At 35.0% G+C, this 15,003-nt stretch overlaps 1 protein-coding gene across 9 annotated transcripts in view; it reads left to right on the forward strand.

The window, feature by feature from the left end:
* The window catches only part of ATP2B2 (ATPase plasma membrane Ca2+ transporting 2), a 440,103-nt gene that overhangs the window by 345,553 nt on the left and 79,547 nt on the right, over positions 1-15,003 (forward strand). For all 9 annotated transcript variants that reach the window (XM_075053370.1, XM_075053376.1, XM_075053369.1 and 6 more), the window contains 4 exons: positions 4,142-4,183; positions 5,931-6,095; positions 8,353-8,567; positions 10,135-10,377. In XM_075053370.1, the coding sequence (XP_074909471.1) occupies positions 4,142-4,183; positions 5,931-6,095; positions 8,353-8,567; positions 10,135-10,377 (665 nt within the window). The remainder of the gene's footprint in view (positions 1-4,141; positions 4,184-5,930; positions 6,096-8,352; positions 8,568-10,134; positions 10,378-15,003) is intronic.

Genomic DNA, 15,003 nt, shown 5'->3' on the forward strand with positions numbered 1-15,003 from the left:
GGAAACAACTTTTTTTACCTAAAGTCTAACACCTCTGTGTAGAAGATACCTTCAAATAAGAAAAAAATTATATACTTGAGTAAGTACTTAGCTCAGAAAATGCTATTGCTTGTTACATGAAAATCAACACATTACCATTTCAAATAAAATATTAGTTGTCAATATATAGTTGACACAAAAGAAGTATTTTTTTTTTCAGTCAGTGAGCTTACAGTAATAAATTCATACAGGTTTGTGATACAGCCTGTTTGTTATCTGCTGTATCGAAGGAACTGTTGTAAATTCTTTGGGGTTCTAGTAGTTAGGATTAAAATACATAATTGTTTGATGGTCTCTGTTAAAACTATGGATGGGATGTTCGGTTTTTAAAAGGTTACAAGTTAAGGTTATAAGCAGATGAGAAAATTTTACAGAAAGGTAGTAATTCATGAAAATTTGTCTAATTTTAAAGTATGGTATTTAGAAAAGGTAAATTTTTAAAAGAAAATATGGGAAGCAGCAATCATTGTTTACAGCTTGTTTACCCCAAATTTGATTTCTTTAGAGAAAGGAGTGCTTACCATTGTCCAGTAAAGCACTACCCGATTCCTAAATCAGGATTTCCATGTTGGATTGTTGGGGTTGTTTTGGCATTTGGTATTCAGAGAATTTGTTACTTAAAATTATATTCAGATATAGCAATACCATAGCAGACTCAGAGAAATGTCTCAGCTGAAATACTTTACATTTACTGTTCTGTCAGTTCTGGCGTATGTACAGTACTATTCAACTCCTGCAAAGCAATTTGCAGTTTTAATATTCAGAATATTTTTCTGAATTGTAAGTGAAGTTATTTAGCGAGTGCATAGAAGAATTACCTAAAACTTCCTATTTGATACAGTGGAATCAGATTTATTCTTTTGCAATGAATCTGTGTTTTACTAATGCATTGGCTCTGATATCACACTGCATGAAAGAATTTCTAAAGATTCACTTCAGATATGTTTCACTCTTCTCCCTATGTATAGATTTGCAACGTGCGTCTGTTCTAACTAGCTGCAGGATATAACTGACTTGGCATGAAGAGCGCTATAGCTCAGTTCTATTGCAAGATAAGACATTTTGGAAAACCAGTAGGGTATTTTAAATTTTTTTGCTCCATCATGGCACATGAGAACATAACTCAATTAGCTTCTTCGGTTGCTTCCAAGCAGTTCCTCCAATGTACAATTAATGTCTAATGCCAGTGACAGGTCTTTGTTATTCTGTCTCATTGACTCTTCATAAAGGGCTGGGGGAGGTAAAAGGGAGTCTTTTCTTGCAAAGTTTATTTGGAGAAGTAACTGTCTTTTAGAATAAGAACTTAGGCAGTAATGGTGCCATGGGTACCTTCCAAAAGGCAGAAATTTTAGTAAAGCAAAGGCAAAATGCAAAACATTTTATATTCAAATTCAAAACCTTCACAGTAACTGCAGAATACAAGTCATATTAGGAGGTTCTATAGTCTTTTCTAAACCTTCAGATTTTTCATCCTTGCTTAGAAAACTGATAAAAATAAACTCAGATGAATTCCTCCAGATTTCAGGGCCCAAACACTGTCCCTTTTCCTTACTTATTTCCAAAAAGAGAAGAAGAAGAAAAGATTTGCAAAATTTATGTAAAAATATATTATATTTTCTAAGAATTATATAAAAATATTATCAAAATATCAATACATACTCATCCTTCTAATGTTTCTAAACAGTGCACAAAGGTCAGATAGATGGGATAGTATTGCTGGTCCTAGCACTAACTGAAAGGAGAAAGGATCTCTCAGCAGTAGTGATTCTATCATCTTAATTTCTTTCTTAATTTCTTTCTTTGTTCATAATTTGTAGCCAAGTGCAGGCTTAAAATTATTTGGAGCAGGAGGAAATAAATCCTTTATAGTGTTTTGTTCTTTATCATAATTACCTAAATTACCTATTCTTTGTTATTCTATCTAAATAATTGCAATATAACTAGCTATGATGACTCCCCCCCATCCCCCAATAACCTAAATGCAGTAGCTGATGAGGTTAAGAATATATTTCTAAATACACGTGTTTACATTGTTGCTAACGATTGTCCATTTTGTGTACTGGTATTTTTAGGTAGTCAGGGTAGATGAATTGTTAGTGTAATTCGTTACAATAATTATGATACCCCACTTAAATAGCAAATATATATCATAAAGTTAAATACTTAGATTTACATAGAAAAAACAGTATATTTTGTGTTTGCCAGGGTTTGGGTTTGTGGTTTTGGTTTTTTTTTGAAGTTGAAGAATCTTTAATTATACTGTTTTAAGTTTTTGAATTGTATTCTGAAAAAGGAACTATAGAGCAGGACATAGAGCAGACTGTCTGCTCTAAATTAATGTTTTCCAGTGCTTAAGGAAGGCTTTATCTTCTAGCCAGAAATCAGAATCTCTAGACATGGTTTATGTCTTCCACTAACTTTATTAAAAACCATTCTAAGAAAAATAGCCATTAGGCAGATATCTAGTTCAACTATGCACTGTATGCAAATCCTTTTTAAGGAAATTTCACAATGAAAATTAACTTGGTTTTGTTCAGGTTCATAGATTTGTGTCTCATGGCAAAATGTAAGTCTTTGGAAGATAGATAGTGCCTTTTAAAAAGTCATATTATAGCCAAGGTAGGAATAGTTAGGAATATAGACAAGCAGTTGATGCTAAATGGCTACTTCAGCATATTTAGTAATCCGAGTACTGAGATGATTGTAGGTAGCGATACATCCTTTCCTTTACTGTAATTCTGTGCTTTTGAATTTCTCAGTGCCTGTAGCCTGTTAGTATGGGGTGAAATGTTATGGCGAGACATTTATGACTGATTTGGCCATTTTTGCTCTTTTTGAGAGGGAAGGTTTTAGTGATCTCCCAATTACTGAAGACACAAACATGCAAGAAATGCATCTTAGCCTATCAATTTTGCTACTATTTATTCACAGTGTAGAGTGAAAAAATTAATACATACATTGAAGCATAATTTCTTCTGCTTTATTGTGCATGTCAGTACCAGCTGTATTTGCAGGAAGCCAAAAGAGCAAGACTTCACTGCTGTCATATTTGTTTTATAAACTCTGATGATACATTTCTTATTAGAATTTGTCAAAAATCCGGTAAAGGTGTGTTAACTATTAATTTTCCTTAACATTCTTTTTTTTATTGTGCATTATACATAACTACAAAAAGAGAATGTCATCCATCTAATATAATATCTATAAAACTCAAATAGTCTCTTCTGTAAGATAAATTCATGTATCACTGTGAGAGTTTCATAAGGGATCCCATCAAGAAATTTTGAATACATTTGAAATTGTTTAGTGGTGATTCCGAATACCAAAGTTTTGTATGCTCTAATTTGTATTTTGCCATTTTTACTTCACACACACTTTCAAATGATGTATTTTCAATTTAAAAAAAACAAATAAGGACTTTGATACGGCAAGACTATATGTAGCTAAAATATTAAATTGGAAATTACAGATGCACTTGGCAAATCTTTCTTTAGGATAAGTTTGAATATAAGATGGTCACCTGGCACTTGTATTTACAGGAGTAACTTGCTAAATAATACAACCAAGTGAGGAAGATGTCATTTTAAATCATATCTGATTTACGTTTTTATTTATTTATATTTATTAACACTATTATTTCTATTTTGTCTTAATTTACTAAAAATAATGAATTTAATTCTGGAATACATTTTAAAAGTCCTACTCTGTACTGGTGTGTGCCAAAATTATACCTGTGGATTTTTTAAGTCACAGCTCTCTGAAATTTCAGTTCAGGAATATTATTCAAATTCTACTCTCCACTGGATTCTTTTTATTAGTTTCACCCTCTTAATTTATGCAATTTGCTCAAAAATATGTGCTGATATTTAGTATTTTATGTGTTACAACATTGAACTTGACTGCAGTTCCTTGAATATGTCCAGCTAAGTTGTCCATGCTTCTAAGTAAACACATAGTAACAATGGCTACTGATCATAAATAATTATTTGTAACATGCTCATTACTTTCATCTGCCCTTTTTATTTAAATTCCCATTTTCATGTTCTGTCTTGGGTGAAGATTGTTTACTGTCTGTTGTCTGTTGAAATTTTTCATCATATAGGCAAAATGCAGGATGGGAATATGGAGAACAGCCAGAACAAAGGTAATCTTCTTTCATATTAAGGAGGTTGTGGATTTTATTTTTAGCATGTAGTTAAATTCTTTTAAAAAATAAAATGAAAATTTGTGATTTGTGCCTGTGTGTGAAAATGGCCCTATTGTTCAAACAGAATGTTAAAAAACCCTGAACAGCCAAACCCAGCAAAAGAACCTACCGAAGAGATTGTAACTTTACAGAATTTTGATATATCAGATATTTAGGACAGGAGAAGATCGGTATTTCTAATAAGCCATTTATAGATGATACTTTCATGTCACAAAGCTTATTTGAATTTGTTTTTCTTGTGCAAGTTATGTATGCTGTGTATTGTTAGTGAATTTCCAACCCTATTTTTGATATGTCTCGTCATCTTTGGTGTTTAATGGCATTGTAAGGACATGTTTTCTTTTGCAGGAAGAAGGTAAAGCAATAACAAAAGGAAACTTTAAAGCCAAGAGGTTATTTAGCAATGTAAAAGTGTATTATAAGGGTAAACGACAGGAAGAGTAAGAATCTTAGGAATTTCTTATTTAATGTACAATCTTAGGAAGAAATTGAAATGATTATTTTGCTTTCTCTGAAGCAAAAGTCATGGTTCCCTTTTTATTACATGAGACACAGCTATCTTGATTTCTTTAGGTTATGCCAAATAAGTAAATTAAACTATAACTTTCTCTTCTCAGATGATACTAAAGATTGCAAAGGTGATGGATCAGAAACTGAGTAGATAAACTTAGTGGTTAATGGTACAAAACTATTAAATAAAATGATATTAAATGAATAAGGTTAGATAGGTGAATTAGATTTCCAGGTCAAATAAGCATGGTTTTGTACAATTTTTCACGAATGTCAAAGCAAAGCTGTTTCATCTCATTCTATTTAATTTACTTATGTCTGTGTGCAATACAAAACAGACACATACACATATATAAACTGGAATGTCATTGCTTTTAAAAGACACATCTTTCTCTTTGATACTAAAATAAAGTTTCCTTATATTAGCAGTAGCATTCTTTCCAGAAAGTATGGTTTAGCCTTTAAATTATGTGTGCTTTTGACGGGAGAATGATGATAGTATCACCATTGGACCTGATGGTTAAGTTACTTGAACACTGAAAGGCTAAGGAAACTTTTAAAGTCTGGTATTATCTAGAATAGTGGTTTGCAAAGTGTGGTCCGCTGGCCCATGCAGTCAAGAGAAGTGGCGCATGGATCATCTGTGGAACCACATTACCTTAAAAATGTTTTCATTAAAAATATGATTATCAGGGTGCATTGTAATCTATGAGACATACCAAAATTTAGAGAAATACAGAATGTCTATTTACCGAAGCATTTGGGAACCGCTATTTTTGGAAGTCCTGTGGTACTGATGTACTGTTACTTGCCAAGTAATTTGCAAGACATTAAGTGATATATATGTGTATAACACAGAATGTCATTGGTGGATTAAAAATAAATAAATAAGTAAAAATCAATGGTTTTCGCGGTACTTGAATGGCGCAGTACATACCCCCATATGGATGGAGTGCCCATGGGTATGCTTGTTCATTTGTGCCCCCGCAGAACCCCACTGGGTCTTATAGGGGTGTCTGTCTGCCATGGAAGTGTAATTCTGCACAGTTACAATTATCTGTGTTGCAGTCAGCCCCTGCAATGGGAGTTGCTGATTGAATTCAGTAAGTATCAACACTAAGGTAAAAAGAGCGAAGAATCCTTTTGGACTAACAGTTTCGTTCTGCATTATTAGCCAAGCAGCAGGATGGGGCTGCTGCCATGGAGATGCAGCCACTGAAGAGTGCAGAAGGGGGAGAGGGAGATGACAAAGACAAGAAGAAATCCAACATGCACAAGAAAGAAAAATCTGTTCTTCAGGGAAAGCTGACCAAGCTGGCAGTCCAGATAGGCAAAGCAGGTATGACTGAGGAACTGACCGCATAGCAGTGTGTTACACTAGCAACAAATGGGTTTAAAGCAAGTTATTCTTAAAAGGGATAGGCCTTTTGTACTGCAGTATTTAGAAATAGGTCATCATAGTACTGTTCTAAGGATAGAATGTGGTATTGAATGTCTTTTATTCTTCTAAAACTTAGCGTTTGACTGTCAAGAAACTGGAAGCTTTGGGCAACTTGGATTGTAATGAATATTTGAATCAAAATGAAATGTAGCTTTTCTCATAGTCAGTATTCCCAAGTGCAGTAATTACATATTTAATTTCCTCCCCCCTTAGAACTTTTGACTACCCAATTTCAGAACCTCTAATATAATCTCAAAATATCACTCACACACGATTTCCCTCTTATGGATTCTGAAATCATTCTGCTCTCTCTTAATATCTGTGTTCCTGCCTTCTACCCAAATATGACACATCTGTTGACTCTTGTTTCCAGTACCATCTGGTCCCTACTGTTATAAGTAGCACTTCTCCAACATGTAGGTAGAAAGCGAAAATCTTTCATAATGACATAATATTCATGGTATTAAAGGAACCTTGATCTCTATCCAGACCTTGGCTGAGGCCCTGCAACAGACTTCTTATTTTGCCTCGGTTCAATCTCCTTTATCCTTCTTTACCAGTTTGATTTTTTTCTCCTGCTATTCCTTCTCATTCCTTTTTAAGTTCATTACACTTAGTTGATCACATAACCCCCATGATGCCACTTCTATCTCTTTGCCTGAACAGTGCATGACTTGGAATCTATGGTTATCATGTCTTTAATATCCAATTTCATGCTTTGCCCAGTTTCATATTCCTCAAGCTTCTCTGCTTTGTTGCTAGTTGTACAACAGTACGCATTGATATAAAACCACTTCATTTCTCATCATCATTAATTTCTTAGATTAAGTACCTTTCTACATTGCCTTCTGATTATTACTCTCTCTGGTATTTCGGCAGGCATGTGAATATCACTTTTAAAGTAATTGTATAGAGATTTCTAACCATAATGTGGCAAGTAATATGAATTAAATTAATTAATCATTGCCTCATTGGGTTTTTCTTTGTCATTGGGCAATCTATGGGGATGTCTTGTGTTGTCATGAGTATTTGCCTGTACAGTATTTTAATGGATTTTCCTTTATCCTCTGGCATTTAGCAATCTCCCCGACTCATCTGTTTCCTGTCAACCTTAGCATCCTTGAGCTTACCATTTTTATTTTTTTTTTAACTTCAGTCAAGACATGAAATTCACAGCATTCTCCTTCTACTGTATGATCTCATTAGAGGGAAATTAATTTATTCTGAAATGCAGGCTTAACTGCTTCATAGAGACCTGCCAAAAAGCAGTAATCATAGCAAGGCAAAATAGATGTTCTGATGGAGTTTTTATTTGTATACTCAAATCCAGGAACAAAATTGTGCAGGAGGAGTGCTATCTTAGCAACGTCTGTGTCATTGGGAGAACATATTAAGTCCCCGGGACCTTTTGTGAATTCTGTGAAGTATTTATTAATGTCTCTTTTGCTATACTGTCTGTGTTGTACCTCTTTTGAGCCTCTTCTCATAAAAATATGCACTGTTTGCATATATCCTTTTGAAAAGGAAAACCCTGGAAACGCTAGTATTTATCACATTTTCAAGAAAAACAGTAAAAAACTGTTCTGTGGACAATTCTGCAGTATTGCTTCATTGCATTCAGCCAGACACATTGGCAGGGCTTTTCTAAAGCAACATAAACTACAGGAGATTCCTTTTCTCAAGCCTCTTAAGATAAGCTTATTTAAAAGAAAGATGAGCGTTTGAATATGGATAGACTAGTAATTTGTAAAAGGTGGAGGTCAAAAGGACTGATAAATGTTGTACCAGGCAAAGTAACGTACTAAATTGAAAAAAACTTAGCTTAAGCAATAGCGGAACTCCTGTTGAACTAGATTGACTAAGAAGTTTTAAAAGCAGCAGTAAGATGGTGCTTAAAAATTAATGCAGTATGATTCAGCTGTTCTGTAGAATTCAGTGTTTCCTTATTCACTGGAATGTATGGCTGTTGTAAATGTATTATTGTAAAGTTTTTTCTACATTGTAAAATTTATCATTTTCATCATTACTGGTTACTAGTGAAAGATGTCATGTAGAATAAGAAAATAATTTCATATGAAATTCAAATGTAGATTTCTAATTGCACATGTTTTTAATTGTGTTTTGTTTTATAGTAATTGATTATTTCTATTTTCAGGTTTGGTGATGTCTGCCATCACTGTAATAATTTTGGTACTCTATTTTGCCATTGACACGTTTGTGGTCAACAAGAAGCAGTGGTTGCCTGAGTGCACTCCTGTCTATGTTCAGTATTTTGTTAAATTCTTCATTATTGGTGTTACTGTACTTGTGGTTGCTGTTCCTGAGGGACTTCCACTTGCTGTCACTATTTCTCTGGCCTATTCTGTAAAGGTAAGAAACATTAAAAATAATTATGGGAGAAAAATGCTGTTCAGTTGAGTTTACTGTTGAGTTAGTCTTAGGTTTTATCAGGTGTGATGAAAATTGGCCTGTAAATTAACGTGCTCAAAATATTAATGAGTGTGAAATTTCTTTAAAGTGAAACTTTGCTTTATATTGAGAGTTTTTCTGACAAAAATGCAAATACATATGTATTCTAATACATATCTTTAAAACTATGCAGTCCAAGAATATCAAACAGTGGAAATACCTGCTTAGTTTGCAAGGTTACCAGGAATTTATTGAGCAGAATTTACTATGAGAACAGTCCAGTGCAGAATTTACTATGAGAACAGTCCAGTCTTTTGATACAGAATAACCTTGTCTTCAAATGTTCTTGTGGAATAGTACAAAGTTTTGTCAAGGATTTGAAGTCTCCAGGAACACTTTTCAAAGAAATTAGAGTTTCACTGGAGCTTTCATGTACTTTTCTTAAATGCAGTTGCAGTTCTTTGTAGCCAATGTAAATGTTTCTGTTAGGAAATTAAAGAAGATTAAAATCCTGGACTTGTGGATTACTCCATTATCTATCTAGGAGTTATCTCAGATTGTTTTAGCAATTTAGTCAGATGGGCCTTATTTAAACATTCTGGGAATCTTAGATGAAGATTTTGTAAAGTTTATTTCCATTTAGTATGTAAACAATTTAACATATGAACATTAAGAAGCAACAGCTTGATTTGTATGTAGACAAACATCACTATTATTAGGAAAAAAGAGCACATCTCAAGCATGGGATTTTGCTAATAAAGACTTTAGCTGCTTTTAAAATATTTTCATGTTCTTATGTCCTTCATCTAACACATGCAGCATGTACATGTGTATCTATATTTGCAGTATGAAACTGCAATACAGCTTTGTGTACAATTGGTGATATTGTGCCCTATGAATATAAGATATTATCTGACAGTAAGGGTCAGGTGACTGGGCATAGCATTTTTTTAATATTGAAAACACAGAAGGAAGGATAACATGTATTTCCAGGATGACTGTGCATCTTGTGAAAAATATGCACTGTGTAGTGGAGTAGTCTATAATGGTGTTTTTTTGTGGGTGTGGGTTGTTTGTTTTTGTTTGGTGGAGGGTTTTTTTGTTTGTTAGTTTCTTTCTTTCCCAAAATGTATAGTCTCTCTGTGTGCTGCAAGATAACATCCTGGCATTGGAAATAGTATTTAAAAAAAAGTCTAATATTTGCTATAATGATACTGGTTTAAAAATCCTGTTATCTTCAGTTTGTTTAGCTAATCTTTGCTATTCTAGCTATTCCTTAAAATTTATATATTCTGCAAAAAAATGATGGAACTATGTCCATTTATCAAAGGTGAAATTATTTCAGGGATAGTTACTGCTCAGTTGTCTGTAACTGGGGCTTGGGTTATTGGCCCCAGTCAAATTTCTAGTTTACTAAGCATTACGTTCTCATGAACAAGACCAAATACATGCTTTTTTGCTTTTTATAACTGATGTTAAAAATCTGTCAAAGCAAACCGTGAAGGTTTTTTATTTTTCCTTTTCTCAGAAAATGATGAAGGATAACAATCTGGTCCGCCACTTAGATGCTTGTGAAACTATGGGTAATGCTACGGCCATCTGCTCCGACAAAACAGGGACGCTAACTACCAACCGGATGACGGTTGTCCAAGCCTATGTTGGTGATGTCCACTACAAAGAGGTCCCTGACCCAGATTCTGTACCCGCCAAAACCCTTGATTTGCTGGTTAATGCAATTGCTATCAACAGTGCTTATACTACAAAAATTCTGGTAAGGAGGCTTTTTCTGTCGGTAAAATGAAACATAGTAGAAGAGTTGTAATTTTTTTAAGCAATGTTAATTCCTTATCATCCTGTTGTTGATTATGAAGCATTAAATTCTGTTGAGGTCCTCAAAATGAGAACAGGTGCAGTAAAAACCATATATTTTATGTTTTTCTTTTAAGGGTAGGAATGTACTTATAAGTACAAGACTATGCTATGTTTAAAAAACTCCTGCTGTTATTTTGGGATGGCCCAGTTTTGGTGCAGGTAGATTTGCTAACATAACTAGTTTTCATGGAGACTTCATATCTGTAAAATTATTTTTGCATGTCTAAGAACTTTCGATTCATTGTCAAATAGGACAAATTGGATTGGTTAAATCAGTGAGCTTAATGATCTTGATTCATTCTGGTTTCAAGTGAATTACAACCAGAAGTATTTTATTGAGTCTGTAAAGGAGGGCAAAATGGAAATATCCTGTTTACTTGTGGCATTAGATTCTTCTATACAGAGCTAATTAAGAGGCTGAACACTTTTGCATTTCCAATAGATTTGTTCTTTGAAAGGTCAAGCTTAATCTTAATATTGCAGAACAAATACATTCTTTTTAGTTTCCAAATTTATGTATTGTCCTTTTTAGAGCTCTATGCTGAGCTGTATAATATAGTCTTGCATGCATTTCACGTTTGTTTTAAAAGTAGTCTTTTAAAATACAATCACAGAAAACAATTGGTGAAATACTACTGAGTGCTAGAGCATATATTGCCTTTAATTCTTGCTACATAAATATCTGGATATTAGTAACAATCAGCACTTAGAAGAAGAATGTTTAGAGAAATCTGATGCAGATATGCAAAGTGTGTTTGTAGCAAAGGTGGTTTTGAAATTAATTTTCCCAAGGCTTGTTTAGCCAGAGTTAGTGTCTGAAGTCGAGCCACAGCTTAGGCACGTTTCAGACAGTCGTCTGTGCTGTGATGCACTCACTCTTCCCTGCTCACTGAAAGCCCACTGGGAAGGGAAATGTGGGAAGAACCAGCCCTGAGGCAGCTTGAGCTGCTTGCTACGTCAAGAGTGGACAGGGAATCCTACAAACTCTATCAGCTCAGAAAGGTGCTGCTAGTTGCCACCTGCCAGCTGAAATCAGCCAGCAACGTGAGGGCCCCGCTTCTGTTGCACTGTAGAGACAAATAGCTCTAGTCAACTGAGGTTGGAGCTAGCCCTTTGGACTTTGAATTGAGATACTCTGGCAAAGCAGAACTCGCTCAGCTGTGCACCAATTTCAGCTGTGAGCATCCAACTAGTGGCACCAGTTCCCAACCGAATCCTGGATCTTATCCTATGCTTTTCCTGTGGTCTGTCCAGGTCGAAATCAATCGGGTTAGCTGAAATGAAAGATGGACCTTCCATTCTCAGGTGGTTTGGTGTAAATGCTGTGTGATAGCTCAGTGTGGATATTTTCTGGCAGTGGCTTTTTTTAATCTAATTTGCATATTTGTAAATTAGCAAGAATATTTTACTATTGCTGGGTAAATCACGCTTTCACAAATCAGTATAACATTTGATTGTTGGGGAGAGGAACATGCATCTTAGTTATTTTAATATTGTTACAGCCTAAGGAAGGTTGGTTAGTTCCTTCTGTAGAAGGAGGAATAGAATCAAACTCACCCTCAACACACAGGCTGGGATTAAGACAAGGTAATAGAGACGAATTGGGATGACGGATAATAGGTAGCTATATAAATTTGTGTTTGTATAACTGCCACCGTGGTAATGCTAGTCACCAGCATCAGTCCTACAGAGTTTGACTTTGGGAGGGCTTTGGGAGAATGTTACCAATGTTGGCAGAATTTTCCTCATTCCTAAGAAACAAGGCAGAGGGCAGGTCGATTGGGTGGTAGTTAAGTCAGGTGTGACTGGCAGAGCAAAACTCAATGTCAGCTGTGCTTTATTTGTTTTATATTTTGCTGTTCATTTTGAATGCCTGAGATCAAACACAGTAACAAAGTGTTTCTGTTCCACTTCCATACCAGTTTGCCCACTCTGAATCTCAGAATAGATTTAGATTTCTGGGTAAGGCACAGGAAGGCATCAGACTTTCCGGAGCAATGCATCTGTAACATTAAGTTTAATGTTCTGTCTTTCTCTTGTGGTAATAGTTTCATTTGACTGAAAAATTTCTGGTCAATAGTAGATCTGAAGTTTCACTTTGGTCTTAATATATATTTGGGTTTTTTTATTATTTTTTTTTTACTCTGGCTTGACTCCATTGCTTCTTGTTGAAATTAGTTATGTGTGGCTATTAAAAAGAGTCAATACTTCACCATTGCAGTTCTTTTTTAGCTTTGCACAGAGACTGATTCTCTGTAAAATTGATAAATGGGTGAAATCCTCTGGAAATCACCCTTGTGCTGGATGCGTATCAGGTAACTACTTGAACTTATCTGTGTAAAATTAATGGTGTTTCTGTTATAACAGTATCATAAGATCAAGCCTTGTGGTATGGACCCCATGAGAATTACAACTCCAATATCAGAGGAGTTCATTTTATTCACTGTTTATAACAAGCTTAAGCTAAAGTTTAAGATACAAGGTATAGTTCCATAGCCCTCATTCATTTTAAATCATAAATAAATACAGTAAAAAATACGTAAGGGAGTTGTTTCCAGGATGAAGTATACAGAATTATTTTTCTAGCTCCTAATACTGAATGCATACTTGTGCACTCAGAGCATATTTAATCAAATTGTGAATATCAGCTCAAACCCACAGGGCTTATAAGTTTTATGTCACTAAGATTGAATTTTACATACTCTATTTTTAGATATCTAGTTATGCGTATGCTGTAAATTGCGCTTTGTATGAACTTCTGTTCAGAGTAATCACATATGGGACCATAAAATTAGTCAAGATGCTCTGCTGAATGAGAAATATTCCCTCTTGCATTGTCTTTTGATTAAGGGGCAATTGAACCATTGATAAAAATATAAAAAGAAAATAATACCACTGCTTGGGATAAAAGATTTGAATTTCCCTGAGAAATTAAACACAAATTATTCCAACTGAACAATAGCATCATTAAATATAGTTCTTTTTAATGCTTTCCAAGGATTAAGTAACTGGGTGAGCTGATTTTGTGTTCCATTAGCTTCAGAGTAACTTTAATGCTGCTTTTATGCCGTTTATGTGAAGCTGTTCTCCAAAACCCCTTTTTTTTCCAGTATTCATGTTTCACATAGCTTTCCCACATGGAAATAAAAATTAGAGTTCATACGTTTTTGCATGTGAGCTGTGATGACGATTATAAGGCATCTCTTACTCTGAAAACAAAATTTGTATTTTGGGAATACTTTCATTGCACTTGGAGCAGAAGTACATTGATCTTGAATATCATGGAGCAATAGTGAAATGGAGACTCCAAATTCCAAACCCAGTGATTTGAACTCTTCTATTGAGCTCTTGCTTGCATAAATTCAGTTTTAATTGGAAAAGTATTTGTTCTTCTAATTTCCCGAAAAATGTCAGAGGGCATAGATGACATGCTTGCTGGATGGGTATAATTTGTTCCTCTTAAGAAGAGATCACAATTAGTATTTGAGTGATTTTCAGCACCAGTGGAAAGGACCCAGCTGAACCTGTTATTGTTAGGATCTAACACAGGCATTTCATTTGGTACTTGATAGGTGCCTAGGGAGCAAAAAAGCTACTTATGTCTGTCTGAGGTGAGTATCTGGATCTGCATCAGGAGGACTGTTTTCAGTTTTGACGATCTGGAGTATCATTTACTGCATTTGCATAGTATGTGGCACAATGTAGCGGCATCCTTTAACCAAGTGTCTCGAAGGAAAAAAGGCAGAGATGTCACAGAAAAGTACAAAACATTCACTCCCTTCCACAGCTTCTGCCAACTTAGGAAATGAAGTAAACGTATGTTAGTCTGTATGTTAGTAAATGATAGTTGAGTAATGAATGTGACCTTGTAAAACTTTTGAAACAAAAAGGCTTCTATTGGATAAAACCAAAAGGGGGCAAATGAAGAAAAAAAAACAAAAAAAAAAAGAAAAAAGAATGTAGACAAGTTTCTTGCAGCCAGAATAGAGAAATCAATGTTTCCTGTTTATCATATGGCAGAAGAACACCTGCATATGACACTATAACATCTGTCTAAGGAAACAGTGAAGTTACCAAGGTTGCTGCCCGCACCCAAATTCCAACCACGTTCCTACCACAGCCGTAGATGAGGGTCTTCACGGTACGCTCCGACAGACCTCTCCTCACGAGGCTGCAGGGATAGCTTTGAGGGCCCCAAATAACCCCAGCAGGGAGGAACAGGAATTCCCCACAATATTCCCTGAGAGGAGTTTTTTCTGGGGGAGAGCGATGGTTACCCTCCGTGGGAGAAATGATGCTGAGGACACAGGCTGGCTGTGGGGGTGCGTGGCGGCACGTAGCAGTAGGATGGAGCTGCAACACGGGCACAGCCATTACCATTTACTAGGAGAGAAAGGAAGGTGTTAATTCATCTTCTTGCTTTGTGTAATTACTTTTTCCTGAATATATAATAAATGACCTTATTAAAATAAGTGGAACAAAATTTCTAACTTCTTTATACTGAAAGCAGTTTGAGAGATTTTGG

The sequence above is a fragment of the Buteo buteo genome, chromosome 21, assembly GCF_964188355.1.
Source record: "Buteo buteo chromosome 21, bButBut1.hap1.1, whole genome shotgun sequence".
In the NCBI taxonomy this organism is placed as follows: Eukaryota; Metazoa; Chordata; class Aves; order Accipitriformes; family Accipitridae; genus Buteo; species Buteo buteo.